General features: G+C 39.5%; 1 protein-coding gene across 1 annotated transcript; it reads left to right on the top strand.

Annotated features, from left to right (window-relative positions):
* The first annotated feature begins 7,831 nt into the window (after positions 1-7,831).
* On the top strand, positions 7,832-16,026 carry nubp1 (nucleotide binding protein 1 (MinD homolog, E. coli)). Its single transcript, XM_027285670.1, has 10 exons — positions 7,832-7,939; positions 9,246-9,350; positions 9,466-9,599; positions 10,264-10,332; positions 11,001-11,033; positions 11,135-11,225; positions 11,322-11,476; positions 13,434-13,544; positions 14,215-14,401; positions 14,874-16,026. The coding sequence occupies exons 1-10, from the start codon at positions 7,909-7,911 to the stop codon at positions 14,924-14,926; spliced, it is 969 nt and encodes a 322-aa protein (XP_027141471.1). The 5' UTR covers positions 7,832-7,908; the 3' UTR covers positions 14,927-16,026.
* The last annotated feature ends 1,141 nt before the right edge of the window (positions 16,027-17,167 follow it).

Raw genomic sequence — 17,167 nt, 5'->3', positions numbered from 1 at the left:
CAGAGATATTTGAAAATTTAGATTTCTCTGGACATTTTACATTCAAACGGCTGCATAAGTATTAAATACTGTTTCATCAAGGGTCAAAAATAGTACAGCGAAGACGTACGAGACAAAGCAACAAACATTTTTAAATACATCCTCTTTAGAGATGCTATTTTCATCGAGACTACTGTTGTTTTATGTAAAAATGAAAAGAGGAAGATGTGCTTTATGGTGTGTGTTATCTTTAATAACCCCAAAAAAACAACAACAAAAAAATAGGTGCCTTATTTAATAAGGTAACTAAGTTGACATCCAAGTCATCCATTGTCAACAGCCTGGGGGAGACACGTTATAACAAGCAAACAGAAAGTAGTTCAAAAAAATTCATTAGCCACACACCTCTCACCACTCTTGCCTGTGTGTGTGTAACCAGATCAGATCTGGTAAAGTTAAAAGATGGCGCACACAAACACATCCTACTTTCCATTGCATTTGCATCCTCAGATTTTCATTCATTTGCCTAAGCACCTGGCCACATGAGTCAGTGTTGGACAGAGAGAGACAATAGAAGCGCACTGGAATTAAACTGAAAATTAAAAAAAACCCAGCAAGAAAAGAAACTGGGAGTGACTGTAAGATTTAGGCCAGGGTTTGTCCCACAAACATATCAAACACCCACTAAACCCAAACCTAAGGAGTCAACAAGGAAATGAATACTAGCACAAGTATTGCACTGATAAGAACGATCATTAAGGAGCTGAAATTTACACAGCCGTCGCGGATTGTCAGCACTTTTTGTCTCAGCTGCTGAACAGACGCACACACAATGCATTTTAACACACACTGTTTAATCACATAATCAATCTAAACCAAATATTTTATGATCAGAGAAAGCTTGCTAACCACGTGGGTCAAACAATCTCGGCTGTAAGAACGGAAAATCAATGGCAACACAAAAAATAACTCGGCCTATTACCTGAATGTCGGAGTAGAATCACATTTATATCCGATTTTATCTAAATGGTCCGCTAGAAAAAATAAGTTGATAGATACTGATGGCAATGTACTTACAGCCACAAGTGCATGACACAGGTCCTTTGACCACCAACTAAAAATAGCCGCCCCCACAATCTATTTTTGAAAGACATTTCCTTTTACCACAATGTTTTGTAGTGGCCTTTTTATAGATTTTTTGAAAAGTGCATTCCAGCATCACTAATGCACACAGCAATATCCCCAAAGATGTGTGATGTCCTCAGACACACTGTCATGTCACATCTGCACATCTAAAAGGAAAGAGTTAAGGATAAACAGCGTTACTTTGCTGCAGCGATCAGTTCCTGTTTATGATCGTGTGTATTTCTTGGTAGAGTTACTGCACAAGGGTTGATTCTTCTCCTGTCATTGTGTCCTCAACGTTTAAAACCATCCTGTACTGTATGTGTGTGTGTGTGTGTGTGTGTGTGTGTGTGTGTGTGTGTGTGTGTGTGTGTGTGTGTGTGCAAAATACTATCTAACACTGTAGTGACCATAAATAGGCTGCTTGCCTAGCTAATCTTCCTTCCTTCACATAAACACTTTGCCATGGACGCACAATTGGCTTCCTTTCGTGGGAACAAAGATATTTTCAACATCATCCCAACTGCCCCCTCAAATGTCTAATCCAGACACAGAAACGCACATAACGAACATAACAAAGGTTATTCTTGGGTTCTTCTGTTTAGGCAGTGAGTCAGGACAGCTGAGGGGGGAGTAGGAGACACCTCCTATCAGCCAACACGCGACCTCTCCTCCCTAACGGACCTCTGACCCTTTCAGACTGTGTGTGTGTGTGTGAGTGTTTGTTCACATGCGTGCATACTTCCATGCCTTCAGCATTGTCATGGAGGCTGTTTAAAGTGCGAAGGTATTGGCGGGTCAACACATGGCAATCTCATATTCACACAGATGAACAGTATACGTTTGGCCCTTGTCATCATTGTATTGTCTTACTTATGATCGCAGAGCAGGATTGAGAACCAGATGTCATAGATGTTGATAAAGTCCACCTTCATCAACCATGGCAGCATCTTGAGGGTTTAGTTAGTTATTTGGGGTATTGGAGCCTGTTTGATTAGTTTGGTTTAGGGAGCTTGGTGATGTGGTCAGTGGTTCAGGTTGCCGTGCTTGTGAGACGGAGGCTGGGGGATGGACGCATGAAAACAGAGTTGATGTCTGGGATTCCTTTGGCTGCAGCCTGACCAGAATAACTCCAAGAAGTTTCTGAAATTCCTCTTCTGTGTGTGTGTGTGCACGCATGCAGCCTATTGCTCAACTATATTGTACAGTATTGATAGGATACAGCTTACTGTTGTATTTACAAGGCAACTAAATTTCGGGTTGAAAAAATAAAGTTACATCTTCTTCTTGCCTTTGAAATGAGCGTTGACAAACTGGATTTTGTGGGGATTGTCAGTGTGTGGGAAGCCAGTGAGGGATCATGCCCTTGTCAGTGCTCTAATGGCTCCTGGTTGGTTAAAGGGAAGCCTGTGTAGAGAGAGGTTGGATCGCTTCTACATGCTTTACTCTCTCCTGTTGAAGAAATAGATCAACATCAACTTTTTTTTCTTCTTTTTAGATGAAAGCATGGCTCTGTCCAACCTACCATCATCTCCTTTGTCAAAATCCATATCCAAGAGTCTTACAGGGGGTTATGTACTATTCCGTGATTGGGCGCATATAGATTAAACAAACGAGATATAACATGTTTATTTGTGATTTGTGGCACTGGCCTGCATATATTTTTCCAATTTGCAATTTTTAGAGTACGGTCACATGGAGTTCAAATTCTAGCAATGCAAAGTCACTGCATCAACCATTAGCAAAAGCCGATGGTCACCCCCCTGCATTTGCGTGTGTGTGTTACTGTAACCTTAATAGCCTTAAGCTAACCTGCTGCTGGCTGTAGTTTCATATTTGCAAGTATATGTGGAACTGTTCCTTCAAATGTCTTTGCTAATTAGGAGAAATGTATTATTAATATTCAGCATTTCTTCTAGCATATCCACAAATTGTAGCATTTCTTTTTCTGTGTGCATATTCAGCAGTCCGTTTATCTAAACTATGATCTGAAGACTAATGGAGATTTGCATGCATTATCGTTAAGGGAGTGTCCACACACAGATGTATGTATGTACATGAACACAACATGCGCCTTATGATGGTGAGCAATGATTTTGCATACGCCTAACGTGTGTGGGTGTATGTGTGTTACTTTGCATATTTTCGTTAGGTGCGGCTTGTCTAACAAACATTCTTGTTTCTGGGGGGAGATGTGAACTTCTCAAAACAGGTGAACCTGATTGCAGTTTATTCATCTTCAAACACAAATGGCAAAATCTGTCACTCTCTACACACACACACACACACACACACACACATCGGCCAACAAGGTGCAGTTAAAACCGCTAAAAAAAAAATTCTCCGAGGGTTTGACCCCACATGACTGCAGCAGCTGAGAATTTCATAAGAGAGGGAGGAAAGAGGAGGAAAGAGGAGGAATGGAAGAGGGGAGGATCTGAGGTAGAAGAATGACAGAGGAGGAACCCAAACCACACAGACGTGGTTGTTTAAAGGTCTGAACCTGTGACATTCTGTCTTTCTTTTTGTGGGGCAGCGTCTCTGACCAACAGGCCAACCCTCTCCTCTCTCACTTCTATCGGTTCACTATGACGGTACCTCAGAGCTCAGCCAAACAACTCCTCCACATTAAATGAAAAAAGTACATGTTCATCAAGAACAATCTGATCTGACAGGACGACATAATTTGTCAGCAACGAACTCATAATGCTATGATTAAGGTTTGGTTAGGTTTAGGATCAAAATGATTTGGTTAGGGCTCAGGAAAGATCATGGTTTGGGTTCAGTTACTACTTTGTTAAGGTGAGGGATCGTTGTCACGGTTACAATAATAACCACTTGGTTATGGTTTAAGTGAGAGCATTGACTGTTTGGTAGGAAATGCATGCCGGGTTTTGTTCTCCTCTCCATTCACCCTGACACTTCACACAAGAATCTATTAAACTTTTGTCACTTCAACGCAAGCAAATTATGTTAAAAGGCGACTGCCTTGTACTGCAGTACAAATATGTCTAATTCAAATTACTTCACCTCTCATACACCCAAACCAGGCAGCTCATTGCATTGCTTTTCCAGAGGGCAATTTGAAGTCTGCACTTATAGTGTTAGACAAGAGCAGGAGGAGAGTGGAGGACTGAGATGCTCAGTGGAGCATTCAAATCGAGACATAAATACAATAATTAAAAATCAAGTGTGCAGAAACTGGATTCTCTGTGGAGACGAGGAACAATGTTGTCTGCCCTCACATATGGAACGTGAAGATTCTGTGTCAGTACTTGTACTTGTAGTATATTAATCTATGCACATTAGCTAAGCCTGACAAGTGAATTAAAACAAATCAAATGAATTGTTTCAATGGATCTCTGAGCTTAAAGAGTTACAGGACTCATTCGGTTAATATTTCCCGCCGCAGATTAGTATTCTACTTAGAAAAGAGAGAAAGAAATGAGTGAACTCTTCACGTTTGTTTTTAAGATCTTTATAAAATGAAACGAAATCCATAAACACGTTGTTTCCTGCTGCTTAATTGGCTTTCACATTAAATTTGTTAGCAGCACCGTGTCCTGATCACACCCATCTGTTTCCATAAACGACCGACTTCCTCTTTCCTCTTCATTTGTATGTCATCTCTGCCCTGCCGCACGCCCACGCAAAACTCGCTCCGTTAATCCTTAGAGGAAAAAAAGTGTGAATTATGGTAAGGCTAGTGTGTGTGTCATTGTTCACAATGTGATGACTGCTTTTACAACCAAGGCTTAACGTGTTAGGCTAGAGTGTGTGTGTGTGTGTGTGTGTGTGTGTGTGTGTGTGTGTGTGTGTGTGTGTGTGTGTGTGTGTGTTTTAGACCATATGCTGAATGGACAGAATGTGTCTTCTGACTTCATGACGGACCATCTAGTCAGCTGAACTTTGTGTGTGTGGTGCGTGTGTGAGATTTGACAGATGATGTCATCGCTCAAATAAACAGTTCTGAAGTGAGTTAAGGTTGATGATGAGAAAACCTCTTGTTTTTATTACAGAGAACAAATCATTTATATAAATAATCATTAATAATTTGATCAATAATAAATGCTGAACACATCAGAGCTCTGTGACCTTCTAGCCACTCCAAGATTGGAAGACACCAGCATCACGTCCTCGGAAACACCCGTGTCAAATCAGGACAAGATGATGCTCGAGACTCCTCTGCGACTCTCATTAATCCTGGAATACGACATGTAGGTAAACTTGCTTGTGCAGTTGTAGACTCTTCTTGTTGTAACTGTACATTCTTGTGCCATTAAAAAAATAGAAAAGACATTTTGTGGTATAGTATATAATAGTAGTTTGATTCCCACAATACTCCCCTAGTCCAAAAATGCATTATCTGATATGGATAAGCGTGAACGATGAGTGATATATAGTTTGTTTTGTGTCTGTCTGGAGATTTAGCAGAGCATTGTAAAGTGGATAATGTCTGCTTTGAGTGTCTTCTCTCTCCATTCAAAGAACTAATTCGACCTTTTTAGCACTTCCGTTAAAGGGCGTGGAGAGACATGTGAGGGATAGAGACGGGGGAAGAGGAAAGATGTTATTGCCATTTCACAAAGTACTCTTCCAAACTCAAGTCTCCGGCTGTACTGTTGTTTTCCTCTGCTTAGGCTTTCATGCAGCCTCGGGGGATGAATTACACACCTGATGACACCCGCCTGTCTCTGTGTGCTGCACCCCTTGATCTGTTTAAATCTTTGTGTGTGTGTCTGTCTCAGCGTATGTCCCGAGGACTTTTCCTACTTTTTTGTCTTTCTGCATCAATAAACGTCTCCTTTAATGTTCTATCTACAGAAACAGGACAAGTTCGCACAGCCATCACACATCAGACACATTTGATGAAAGCATACTGATTGAAATCCTGTTTGATGGTTCGTTTTCTTGTCTTCATGGACAATATGCATCCTCAGCTAGACTCGTTATAGTTTTATTGTGTTGCCCAGACAAGACAATCTGGTTTTTACACACTGTGTTGTGCATATGAAGTGGTGAACAGTGAATGAAGGCTGCTTTTAGCTTGTGTGAATACGTTTGTCAGTTAATGACAAGTGGGACAACACAAAGAAAATATCACATTACACACTCTCGACAAGGCAAACAATTGGGGGAGGGGAGGAACACACACACAGACACCAAAACACACACACTTAAACACACAAACCTACCCATGTAAAAATAATACTGAAATGTCTGTATGTTTAACACACACACATTATACACAGACACACACAGAGACACACATGCACACCAAAAACGTTTCCCTCTCCTTTTGTTCTTCGATTGCAAAGCCAGACAATGATACTCTGTCAGCCAATCGCCCTTTGCGTATAACGCCACCGAGCCAATGAAACAGCTCGGTCGCAAAGTTTGAATGTGTTTGAGCAGAAATAACAGGCTACAAAGGCCAACATGACAATACATGGAACACACACACACACGCACAAACACACAGCTGTCATATGAGCTGAGTGGAAAAAGGATAGAGAGGTGGAAAAAGTCACAAGTGCCGCAATTTGTTGGTTAAACTGTCAGAGGTCTAATTCATCATATTCATTTAATCTGCTTTAATTCAGACTTGTATGAAACTTGAATAAGAGCTGTTACTGCCTGCGTCACCTGCCTGTCTCCTTTTCTACTGTAAATGAATTTATTATTTCGTGCCATGACTCAACATCACTCTCTAGTGGACATGCTTAGTCATCTTGAGCGCCAGTCATCACCTACCTATTAACTCCCTGCTCCTATTTCAAATAATCATTGTAAAGTAACTGTGTTAAACACGGTACTGATGGATGCAGGATGCTGTGTTAATGCTGAGCACTGACAGATCCTGCATAACACTGAATGCTCAATGGAATACTGTAAAACAGTTTTTCCAGCTCAGAGCAGTTCCCCAAAAAAGTTGGGAAGAATTGAAATGTGGATGAAAAATGATGGTATATCTTGTTTGGTTAAAGTAGGTTTAATTTTGAACTCTTTTAGCTGCGCAGGTGTTTTGTGTTTGTAGATCTTCCAACCTTCTGAATGTGTAATAATGTCAATTAATGTTCGGTTTTTGTTGCAGTTTTGGCCACTATACCTACTTTTCTGAAGTTAAAGGAATTAAACTGCCATTACAAGAGACTCGTAATCATTGTAGGGATTTGTTTTCAATTGTTTTGGAAAAAAAAAGTTGTCTACTTTTATCAAATAAATAAATCTGAACCAGAAGTACTTTAATAATCCCAGGGGGAAATTATTTTTTGTTACAATACTCCAGTATACAAACAAACAAAAAGATAAAGTCTTATAAATAAATGGTGCCTGTATTCTGTTGAGTTGTAATCAAAGAAACGCAGCACCAGTTTACCTACAATGCATGTTTAAAACACACAGTTTATTAAAAATAATAACGTGACATATTCATTTTCCAAATGAACTGTTTTGTTTTGTTTATTATGGGCTGTTTTTTTTCACTCCCTGTCTTGCTGCTGCGGCAGTGATGTCAATTTTAATTAGTATATTCATAAAATGTGTTTTATTATTGAATATTTCTGTAGATTGAATTCAGTTTAAATTTATGTATTTTTCTACTTACACTTGAAAAAAAGAAGAAAAATAGATGAAAGGAGAGAAATCAAGTTTAACTTTTTTTGCTTGATTTGAATCATATATAATATTATGATATAAACACATTTTCTTTGCTGTGTCACAATGACAAACTCTGCTTCATGTTGTGCGTAATGCGGAACCTTCGAAGAGGGGAAGATTTAGACGGGTGGACAACTTGCAGACATGTCGGACGTGCCAGATAACGCTAACGAGCGTAAGTTTTTAAATTTTAATATTTTTTATCACTTTTACACAAAGACAACACAATACAGTTAGTTCACAGTTTGCGGTGTTATATTATCTGTTTATGGCGGGTTTCAGACAAACGCCTCATGGTTACTGTTGCTAACAGGAAGTCTGTGTTTGTTTTCAGTGTTTTTATCTCCAGACGCGACAGAAATAATAAAATATTAATATTTATATACATTTTTATATACATTTATATACTTATACTGCTGCTAACAGGCCCTGCTGGGCATTTTAGGTTTATTAAACGGTGGTTGTTAATGATGTAACAGTGACGCAGTTTACTAAAACGTTAGATAAACGTTAGATAAACGTTAGATGAACGTTAGATGAACGTTAGCAGTGGATTGTATAGTTCATAGGATGTAGTTGGTTTTTCTTTCAACAATATTTTTTTATTGAGCTTTATTATATATATATATATACACACACACCACACACATATATATATATATTATATTATATATATATATATATTATATACTATATGTGTGTGTGTGTGTGTGTGTGTGTGTGTGTTATATAATCTTAATATATATATATTTCACATAAATAGACAACAATCAAAACAATAACATCCATAAAATAAGCAGCCACAATTTTCCACAAGACAAATGAAATAAATTAAATGAAACACAAACACTCAACAGCAGTTTGAAGATGGTTTTGCACTTCGACGTCTAAGAAACTCTATTTGATTTGGTTTCCACACACTCTGCAGTCTTTCCCCTGGTTATAGAAGTCAGTTTGTCCAACACAATACAAGACGCCGTCTCCTTTATCCAGAGATCCTCGTCCAAAGTCAAGTAAAGCTGACTCTGACTCTTCAGGATTGACGATAAAGTTCATATTTCTGCGCCTCTCCAACAATCTCAGATAAAGTCAGAACAACTTCTTTCCAGTATTTTTTTTTAAATTTGGGGGCAATTAATAGTGTAAATAGTTAATATAGAGTATATAAAGTTTATTTTAGTTTTCATTTTAATCATTTTTATGATGGTAAAAGTCAATTCTTCATCTTTTTTATTGAAGCTACACTGAGTGAAATATTCAAACCCAAAAAACCTTTTTGTAATATTTTCTACACATTACCACCACAATTGATTTTATGTCTGGAACTTAAAAAGGAAGTCCTGTGAGTTTGTGTCAGAGTTTGGCTGCGCAGCATGAGTTTGAAATGACGCAGGTAGCGGTTTGAAAAGAATAAAAGTTCAACCATAGACTTGAGTGTGTATTGGTTTCCAACACCTGTAATAACTGTTTGATTCTTTCAGACTGCCCGGGTACACAAAGTGAGCAGGCAGGAAAGACGTCGTCATGTCAGGGATGTCCCAACCAGAAACTGTGTGCTTCTGGAGCCACCAAGGCCCCCGACCCTGGTAAACTACTATATATGACATCATTTGATTTATACAGTACGGCTGATTTCAATTGAACAGGGAAAGTTAAGTAGCTTTCAACCCGTCTCCTCCCCCCTCCTCGCCTCATCTGCAGCTATCGCAGAGATAGGAGCAAAGCTGTCGACAGTCAAACATAAGATCCTCGTGCTGTCTGGAAAAGGAGGAGTGGGGAAAAGCACCTTCAGCGCTCACCTGGCACACGCCCTGGCAAATGACGGCACAAAGGAGGTAATGCAAAACCACGAAAATTCAAAACGATTGAAGTTACCAAACTATTTGCTTAAGGTCGTTCATATTACAGCTCGGAAGATGTTTTGCCTTCAGGGTTAAGTGTTATATAGAACAAAGTCCTGTGGCCTCTCACCGCCTTTGAAGCTGTGGTTTATGCTATGCACCACAGAGGTTTGGTTACTGTGTCCTATAGATCGTAGGGTGCATCAACAAAATGCCACTAGAGGGCACTGCCTCGACAGAGGTTTAAGGTCATTTACAAGCTGAAATCGTATGCCCGGTGTAGCTTCTGTTATGACCACTAGAAGTCCTACTTCAGGTGGACCTGTTGTAAACCACAGCTAAGCACCATTCTGCCCAGTGTTTTATGATAAACTACATGCAAACAGCTTCCTGCAAACCGTATACCATGCTGGATTTGTTTGTTTTGGCTGCAGAAAAAAGACTTGATCTGGAATGGAAGGCCAAAAAAGATTCCTCCTTCTCTCTCTCAGTATTATGTCATCTCTCTGGACTTCAGATTACTTTGAGCCACGAGCCAACATTCACACTGTAATGGGAATGAAATGAGTGTAATATTTAGTATCAGTTTACCCTGTTACATAATGTATTACACCGGAGACTCGTTATTTCTCTGCTTTCTCTCTCTGTGTGGTTTCAGGTCGCCCTGCTGGATGTAGATATCTGCGGTCCATCCATTCCTCGGATCATGGGTTTAGAGGGAGAACAGGTGAAATGTTAACACTCATGAGAATCTTCCCACATGAATAAAGTCATGTCACACTTTTACTTCCTAGTAGATCTGTAACTTTCTAGGTTTATGTGCATGCTGACCATGTACAAGCCAGTTTGCAGCTTTAGATCCTCTGGCAAGTCACTTCCAGTTGTTCCGGGGTCGAGGCTCAAAACTCGAGGTGACCACGACTTTTCTATCAGGGCCCCTCAACTCTGGAACAACCTGCCCGAGGAGATGAGGCTCGCTGAATCAGTGAACTCTTAAAACTCATTTTTATAGAGTTTCCTTTTTGTTATGTTGTCTATTTTTTTTATTATCTTTTATTTTTATTTATTTTACAAATATATTTTTATCTTCTCATCTCTTTAATGCTATTTTTATTTACTGTCCTTTTATCATTTCTATTAAAAAGGTGCTATATAAATAATGTTGTTAGTATTGTTGTTGTTGTTGTTATTATTATTATTATTATTATTATTATTATAGGAAAACAGTATATGTACGGTCTATAAATAACTATATATTGTTTCATTTTTTATCTTTTCACAATTAAAACATGTGGATTTTTCTGTGTGTTACATGAAGGGGCCAACAATTTACATTTTATTGTGGAATCTTGTGAAATGACAAATGAATTTCTTGATCTGTCTTCTTCTGCACAGGTTCACCAGAGCGGTTCAGGCTGGTCTCCTGTGGTGAGTCAGTTCAAGTTTTTCAAGCTTTAGATTTTTTTAAATGTTCGATTCTTTGAAGAAATGGCACGTGACATAACGTCTGTGTGTTTTTTATGTTGCAGTATGTCGAGGAAAACCTGGCCGTCATGTCTATCGGCTTCCTGCTCAGTAGCCCTGATGATGCCGTGATCTGGAGAGGACCCAAGAAGAATGGTATTGTGTGCATATGTGTGTGTGTGTGTGTGCATGTGTGTAAACTTCCAAATGTCACATCATTAAATAACCTGTGTGGTGTCTACAAAAATTTAGGGATGATCAAGCAGTTTCTGAGAGACGTCGACTGGGGGGACCTGGATTACCTCATCGTGGATACGCCCCCTGGCACCTCTGATGAACACCTGTCAATTGTCCAGTATCTAAGCTCCACCCACGTCGACGGAGCTGTGATCATCACCACGCCCCAGGTAGCACACACACCCACACACACATGCTCAGACATAAAACTTATGGCCGTTACTGCCGTTATTAGTATTATCAGTAGCATTTACAGCAACTGTAAAGGGAAATTCCATCCATGTCTACTTTCACTCTCTCTGATCTGACTACCTTAACTTCACTTGGTAATTTACTACATTTCCCAGCATGGCTCTTTAACCACCTGGAGTTAGTGGCACTCTCCAGACAGTAATAATGAGAGTGATCGTAACACTGACAAGTCACAACGATATTAACCGTCAGAGAGTGAGAGCGAACAATCACAGCCTTTACTCATAACGCAACATTGATACGGCTGCATCATATTAGCGCCACGCCCCATGGGAAAGAGCTCCGCCTCTTCATGACACAGCAATATTTTTCCAACACGCTTATAAAAAGAGTCTTTTTATAAACAAAAATATTTGTTTTAACTTCCCTCTGGATGAACCTGTGTCGAGAATATGTACCAGTAACCACAGACTTAATAAAAGAGCTATAATCCTGTTGGTCCATTACACATTAAAGCTTGCACTGTGATGACTGTCACCAGTCGTCTCACCACCTACATGTTTAACCCACAGCTACAAGTTTTGTTGGGGGGTTTCAGAAATCAATTCCGTGAAGTCTAAACACATCAGGCGTATTGAGAGCCTAACCTTAAAGTCGGTAAGAAATAAAAACTGATGATTAAATTATTAAAAATATCGACGAGTTTATGAAATTAGGTGTCAAAATCGGGTGAGCATGTGGGGGCGTCTCCACCGAATGTGTATAAGTACAAACAATATAAATATATACATACACAATATGTTTTAAAATTTAAAAAAGCAGTACAGCTGTGCAGGAATTTCAAGTACCAGGTAATGTGCATGCAGAACGATTGGCAGAAAAGTAACCTCAGTGTCAGTCTGAAAAACTCCTTGTGTGACTATCTGCCAAACACAATAACAATATAGCAACCAACAGAGGATGCTATTTTATCATAAAACCATAAAAAGTCAAAACAGCTGTGCGACTACACAAGCCGTCATTATAAAGTTAAAATCCGGCTTGTTTAGTATTCGTTTACACAAAAGCATCAACACAGTCCATAAAATACTTTACAAGTGCTCGTTCTTAGGTACACAGTCTAAGTTTATGATAATATAAACTGTATTTATTAATTAACACACACACACGCATAAACACAACACAATACTGCTCATTCTTTCACAGCTAGTTTGACTTCTGGCATGTTTGTATGGCAAAGACGTTTAACATTAGGTGGTGGTGGTGTACACAGTGTCACCATAGCAACAGTACTGATTTTAATCTTTAGAACTGTACACACACACACACACACACACACACACATTATCATCTTAATATATGTACTTAATTAACCAATACAGTGTTATATGCTAACAGTATGAAGACGGTGTTCAAGTATTCCTGACGCGTGACCCAGATTACAAAGCGTGTCCTTTGAATAAAGTCAATGTTTGATCCGCTCTTGTTGAAAGACTTAATCTGAGCTGAACACTTCCTGATGCTTAAATTAGACTTGGATCCGTGAGGTCAGACAGCAGTGGAGTCATTTCCTCATTCCGTGGGCTCTCACTTAACCAAAACTAACCACACACACACAGAGTGGGAATTACCCGAGCAAAGCAGCCAAACCGTTTAATATCAAGAGTTTTTTTTTCACGTATGTGTTGGTGGGAGCTTACTCCGACCCCCTCATGGGGCTAACTGCTTTTCTCAAGAATACCATGATAGCGGTTTTGAGGGAAGAGAAAACAATTCACGCCAATCCTTTCTCTTTCGCTCTCTCCACTGTGTCGCTTTTGTTTTGTCTCGCTGACTCTTTTTCTTTTGCATTTTTCTTCCTGTCTTTCTATTTTCGTTTCCCCCCCTCTCTCTTTCGCTCCGTCTCTTTCGCCCTCTCTCTTTCTCTCTCTCTAGGAGGTAGCTTTGCAGGACGTGCGGAAGGAGATCCGGTTCTGTCAGAAGGTCAAGCTGCCAATCATCGGAGTGGTGGAGAACATGAGTGGCTTCGTTTGTCCTTCATGCAAGGTCACTAACTGATGCACAGTCAAACATGAAAACCTGGTCTGGTCGTCTCTTTTTAAAGCTGCATGAAACAACTACATAGAGAGTAAAAGGTCTCACACACAACGGGAACGGGGGCTGCAAATTCAGCAGTAGACTCCCACTGACCACAGAGCCGCCTTGTGTTTGTGTTGTTTGTCTCTGATCGCTGGTGGAGCTGCGTTGTGTGATTTGAAGCTGTACGTGCGCGTTGAACACGTGAATGTGTTTCCCCTTCGGTCTGAAATAGGCGAGAGTCACACAGCCACCAAATGAGCGTGCAGTGTGCAGGCTTTTTCAACCACGTGCAGCAGTAAACACACACACACCAACCAAGATCTGTGTATGTTTTTTTAATGGTCAAAGGTTCAACCATGACTATATCCTATCACTAATGAAGAGATGAATACTGGTTTACATCTTAATGTATAAAGAAGTTGAAAAGCAGCTTCAGTTTGTGAACTCGAAGCCGTTGAAACACTGTGACATATGAACCAGATGTTGAAAAGTAGCGACGGTGTTTGCTCAATGAAACCATAATGATTGTCACTGGCCTTGATGAAACTGAATTATACAAATTTACAATGAATTTTAATAGCACAGTAGTGTTGAATCTGAAAGTGCATACATAACTCAAGATTTCTTTTTCTTGTAGAACACATCCCAGATCTTCCCTCCAACCAGCGGAGGTGCTGAGCGAATGTGTGAGAATCTAAAGCTACCACTGTTGGGAAAGGTACCTCTGGACCCGAGGATAGCGCGGAGCTGTGACGAGGGCAAGTCTTTCCTCAACGAAGTACCTGACTCTCCAGCTGCTAAAGCCTACCACAGTATTGTGCAGAGTAAGTGTTTTCCGTGACATGCGTGGCACTGTCGGTTGTATGTACGTCTTCAGCGTTTTTTCTTGCCACCGTTCTCATTGTTTTATGAATTTGATGACATTACTCGGTAGAGAAGTGGGACACACGCACGCATTCCGGCTTCCAGCGAAGTCCGTCATTATTTTTGATGACCACGTGGTTTACTTGATGTCGGATTCCTGATTAAAATGTTCTGAAAGAAGAAGTGTTTGCTTCGTAAATGAGAAGCAGTGGGCTAAAGAGGAAGAGATATTCAATAACTGTGCTTGCATCATGAGATTAAAGTTGAACAATCGAACAATCAGGGCGTTTTTGCGACGCAGATAAACACAGACACACACACAGATCTTTAATAACAGTAGTTAATAACGATTTGTGTCCTTGGAAATCAAGCTCATTAAAGCTATCATCATCATCATCATCACACTCTCTCTCTCTCTCTCTCCTCCACCAGGTATTCAGGACTATTGTTCCAACCGTGTGACAGATGAGCAGAGCACCGACTGAGCCCACTTTGATGATCGGCCATATCGGACCAGAACACTGAGACAGATCACATGATGAGAGTGTGAAATGAAGCTACTGAGTGAGAAACCCACACAGGAACGCTCGTACTAATGAAGTCTTCCAGAATTATCTAAACATCTTCAATGGCCATTTCATTGTAATATAATCGAGACAAGTTCCACTTTGTAATAAATATCTAAAAATAATCACAGCTTTTTTTATGACTGTTCGTAGTTTGAACATCAGTACGTCGTTTTTAGTCTCAGACTTTGAAAACTGCTGCATTAAATGTCGCCCAAATGAAAGTAAATAATGCGTCTGTAGGGGACTATTTTCAGCTGGGGATTAATACACATTTGTTATTTGAGTATGCTGCATAATACTGCAATACACAGACAATACTTTACCTGTTATTTTTGGTCTTTTAATGAGAAGAATATGGCATATCACCAGACTTATCCATTTATTCAGTCTGGTAGGTCAGCACGTGCTGCTCTTGTAGTTTACGCTCTCTTTGTTAGAGTACTATGTCTCCCAGTTGTGCTGCAGTAGGCGATAATGGTATTTGAGGAAGTTAAATCTCTGATCATGTAGTATATCAAGAACTAGCATCAAATATTTAACTATTTCCTACCACTATATTTTGTTACCCTCAGTTGTATTTATGGCTCCATCGGCCACCGCATTTTCTGGTTAAAGTGAATCAATAGTTGGCAAAGAGAGAAAGTCAAATGACGGTACCATCAGTCAGATTTAAACAATGCTGTGTTGTCAGCATAGTATTCAATTTCAATTTCCCAGTTGATTGTTTTCTCTAATTCTAATCGTTCCACATATGAAATGAGAAGACTGTATGAAGATGTTAATCTTTCAAGTAATGCAGATTGTTTGCTTTGTTTTCCACACGCGTTTAGTGAATGTAAAAATGTGAGCACATCAAGAAAAAAAAACAAACGAGACAAAGCTCACCAACATTTGTGCGCTTACTGACCAGATGTAAAGTTTGAGTATTCATTTGTTCTAAACCATTGTTTTGGACACATCATTTTGTGCATTTACTTGCTTTAAGTGATTTATAAAATAAATTATCAAACATGAAATCTGTTAGTCGATGCCAGTCTATGTTATCTCAAGTAATCTTTGATCATAAAGAGTCAGAGATTAATTTAGAAACTAAAGTCTCTACAGTTTTAGTATAAAGGCCTTAGTTTCAGCTGGTCTGGGTTGCCAGGTTTAGCCACCATGTTTTATTTGTGTGTTTGTGTTCTTGATTAGTTCTCTCTGTATCTGTATTTGTACATGCCACACATAGTCGTAGTTCCTCTGGGTTTCACTAAAAAACACATGTGAAACTGTGTCTGCATCCTGCCAACAGACAAAACAAGCAGCAGTCACACAGATGAAGTGTTTGTCACACATGTAGTTTTATTTATATTTTATGATAAGTGGTGGTCGCAGCCCGCTGAGTTACATTTGTCTGACATTTAATACAGTGTACAGAAATAAAAATACAATGGCATGCAGTTGGTTTCATTTCCTAAAATATAAGAAACCCATAACTAATGTATTACTTCTATATAGTTGTGATTCTCAAATGATAAACGTGGAAATAGATTTCCATTCATCCATCTATTGTCTCTAACCACTTATCCTCATCCTCACCGCTGTAACCGAAATAAATAAATAAATTTCTAAAAACATTGAAAGTAGTTCAGTGAACTGTTTTAATATGGAAGAGTAACAGCTATTCCTAATGCCAATGAGCACCAACCAATTTCGAGGTATTCACTGTCTATCCAAGCCACATCTTATCAGGCAGATGCCGAAACTGCAGTTGAAGCATGGCAAACATGGGCATGGCAGTTAGGCATAAAACCGGTTTTCACCACTAAAAGAAAGAGAACTCATTTAATACTTGTAGTGGTAGAGCTTTGCATGTTTGTGTTCACAGTGACTACAGGAGGGGGCATACTGTATATCAGTGCTCAGTTTATGTGTGAACAGTTTCTGCGTGTTTCTGACGGCAAATGTGTGAAAACGTTATATCATGACCGCCTCGAGATAGAGAGTGGGAGGGGTTTTAATTAGGGAAATACAAACAAGTGAATTTCCTCCATTCGTGATATTCTGTTGCACAAAGAAAGTCCCTAAATCGATGACGAATCAGATTCCTCTTTTAACTGAAAGTAGAAATTTAAGGCACTCAGTGGTGTAGCCTCTATGAAAACTAGTAAAATATTA

Source organism: Larimichthys crocea, chromosome XII (genome assembly GCF_000972845.2).
Source record: "Larimichthys crocea isolate SSNF chromosome XII, L_crocea_2.0, whole genome shotgun sequence".
Classification (NCBI taxonomy): Eukaryota; Metazoa; Chordata; class Actinopteri; family Sciaenidae; genus Larimichthys; species Larimichthys crocea.
This window is presented reverse-complemented; position numbering and strand designations above follow the sequence as displayed.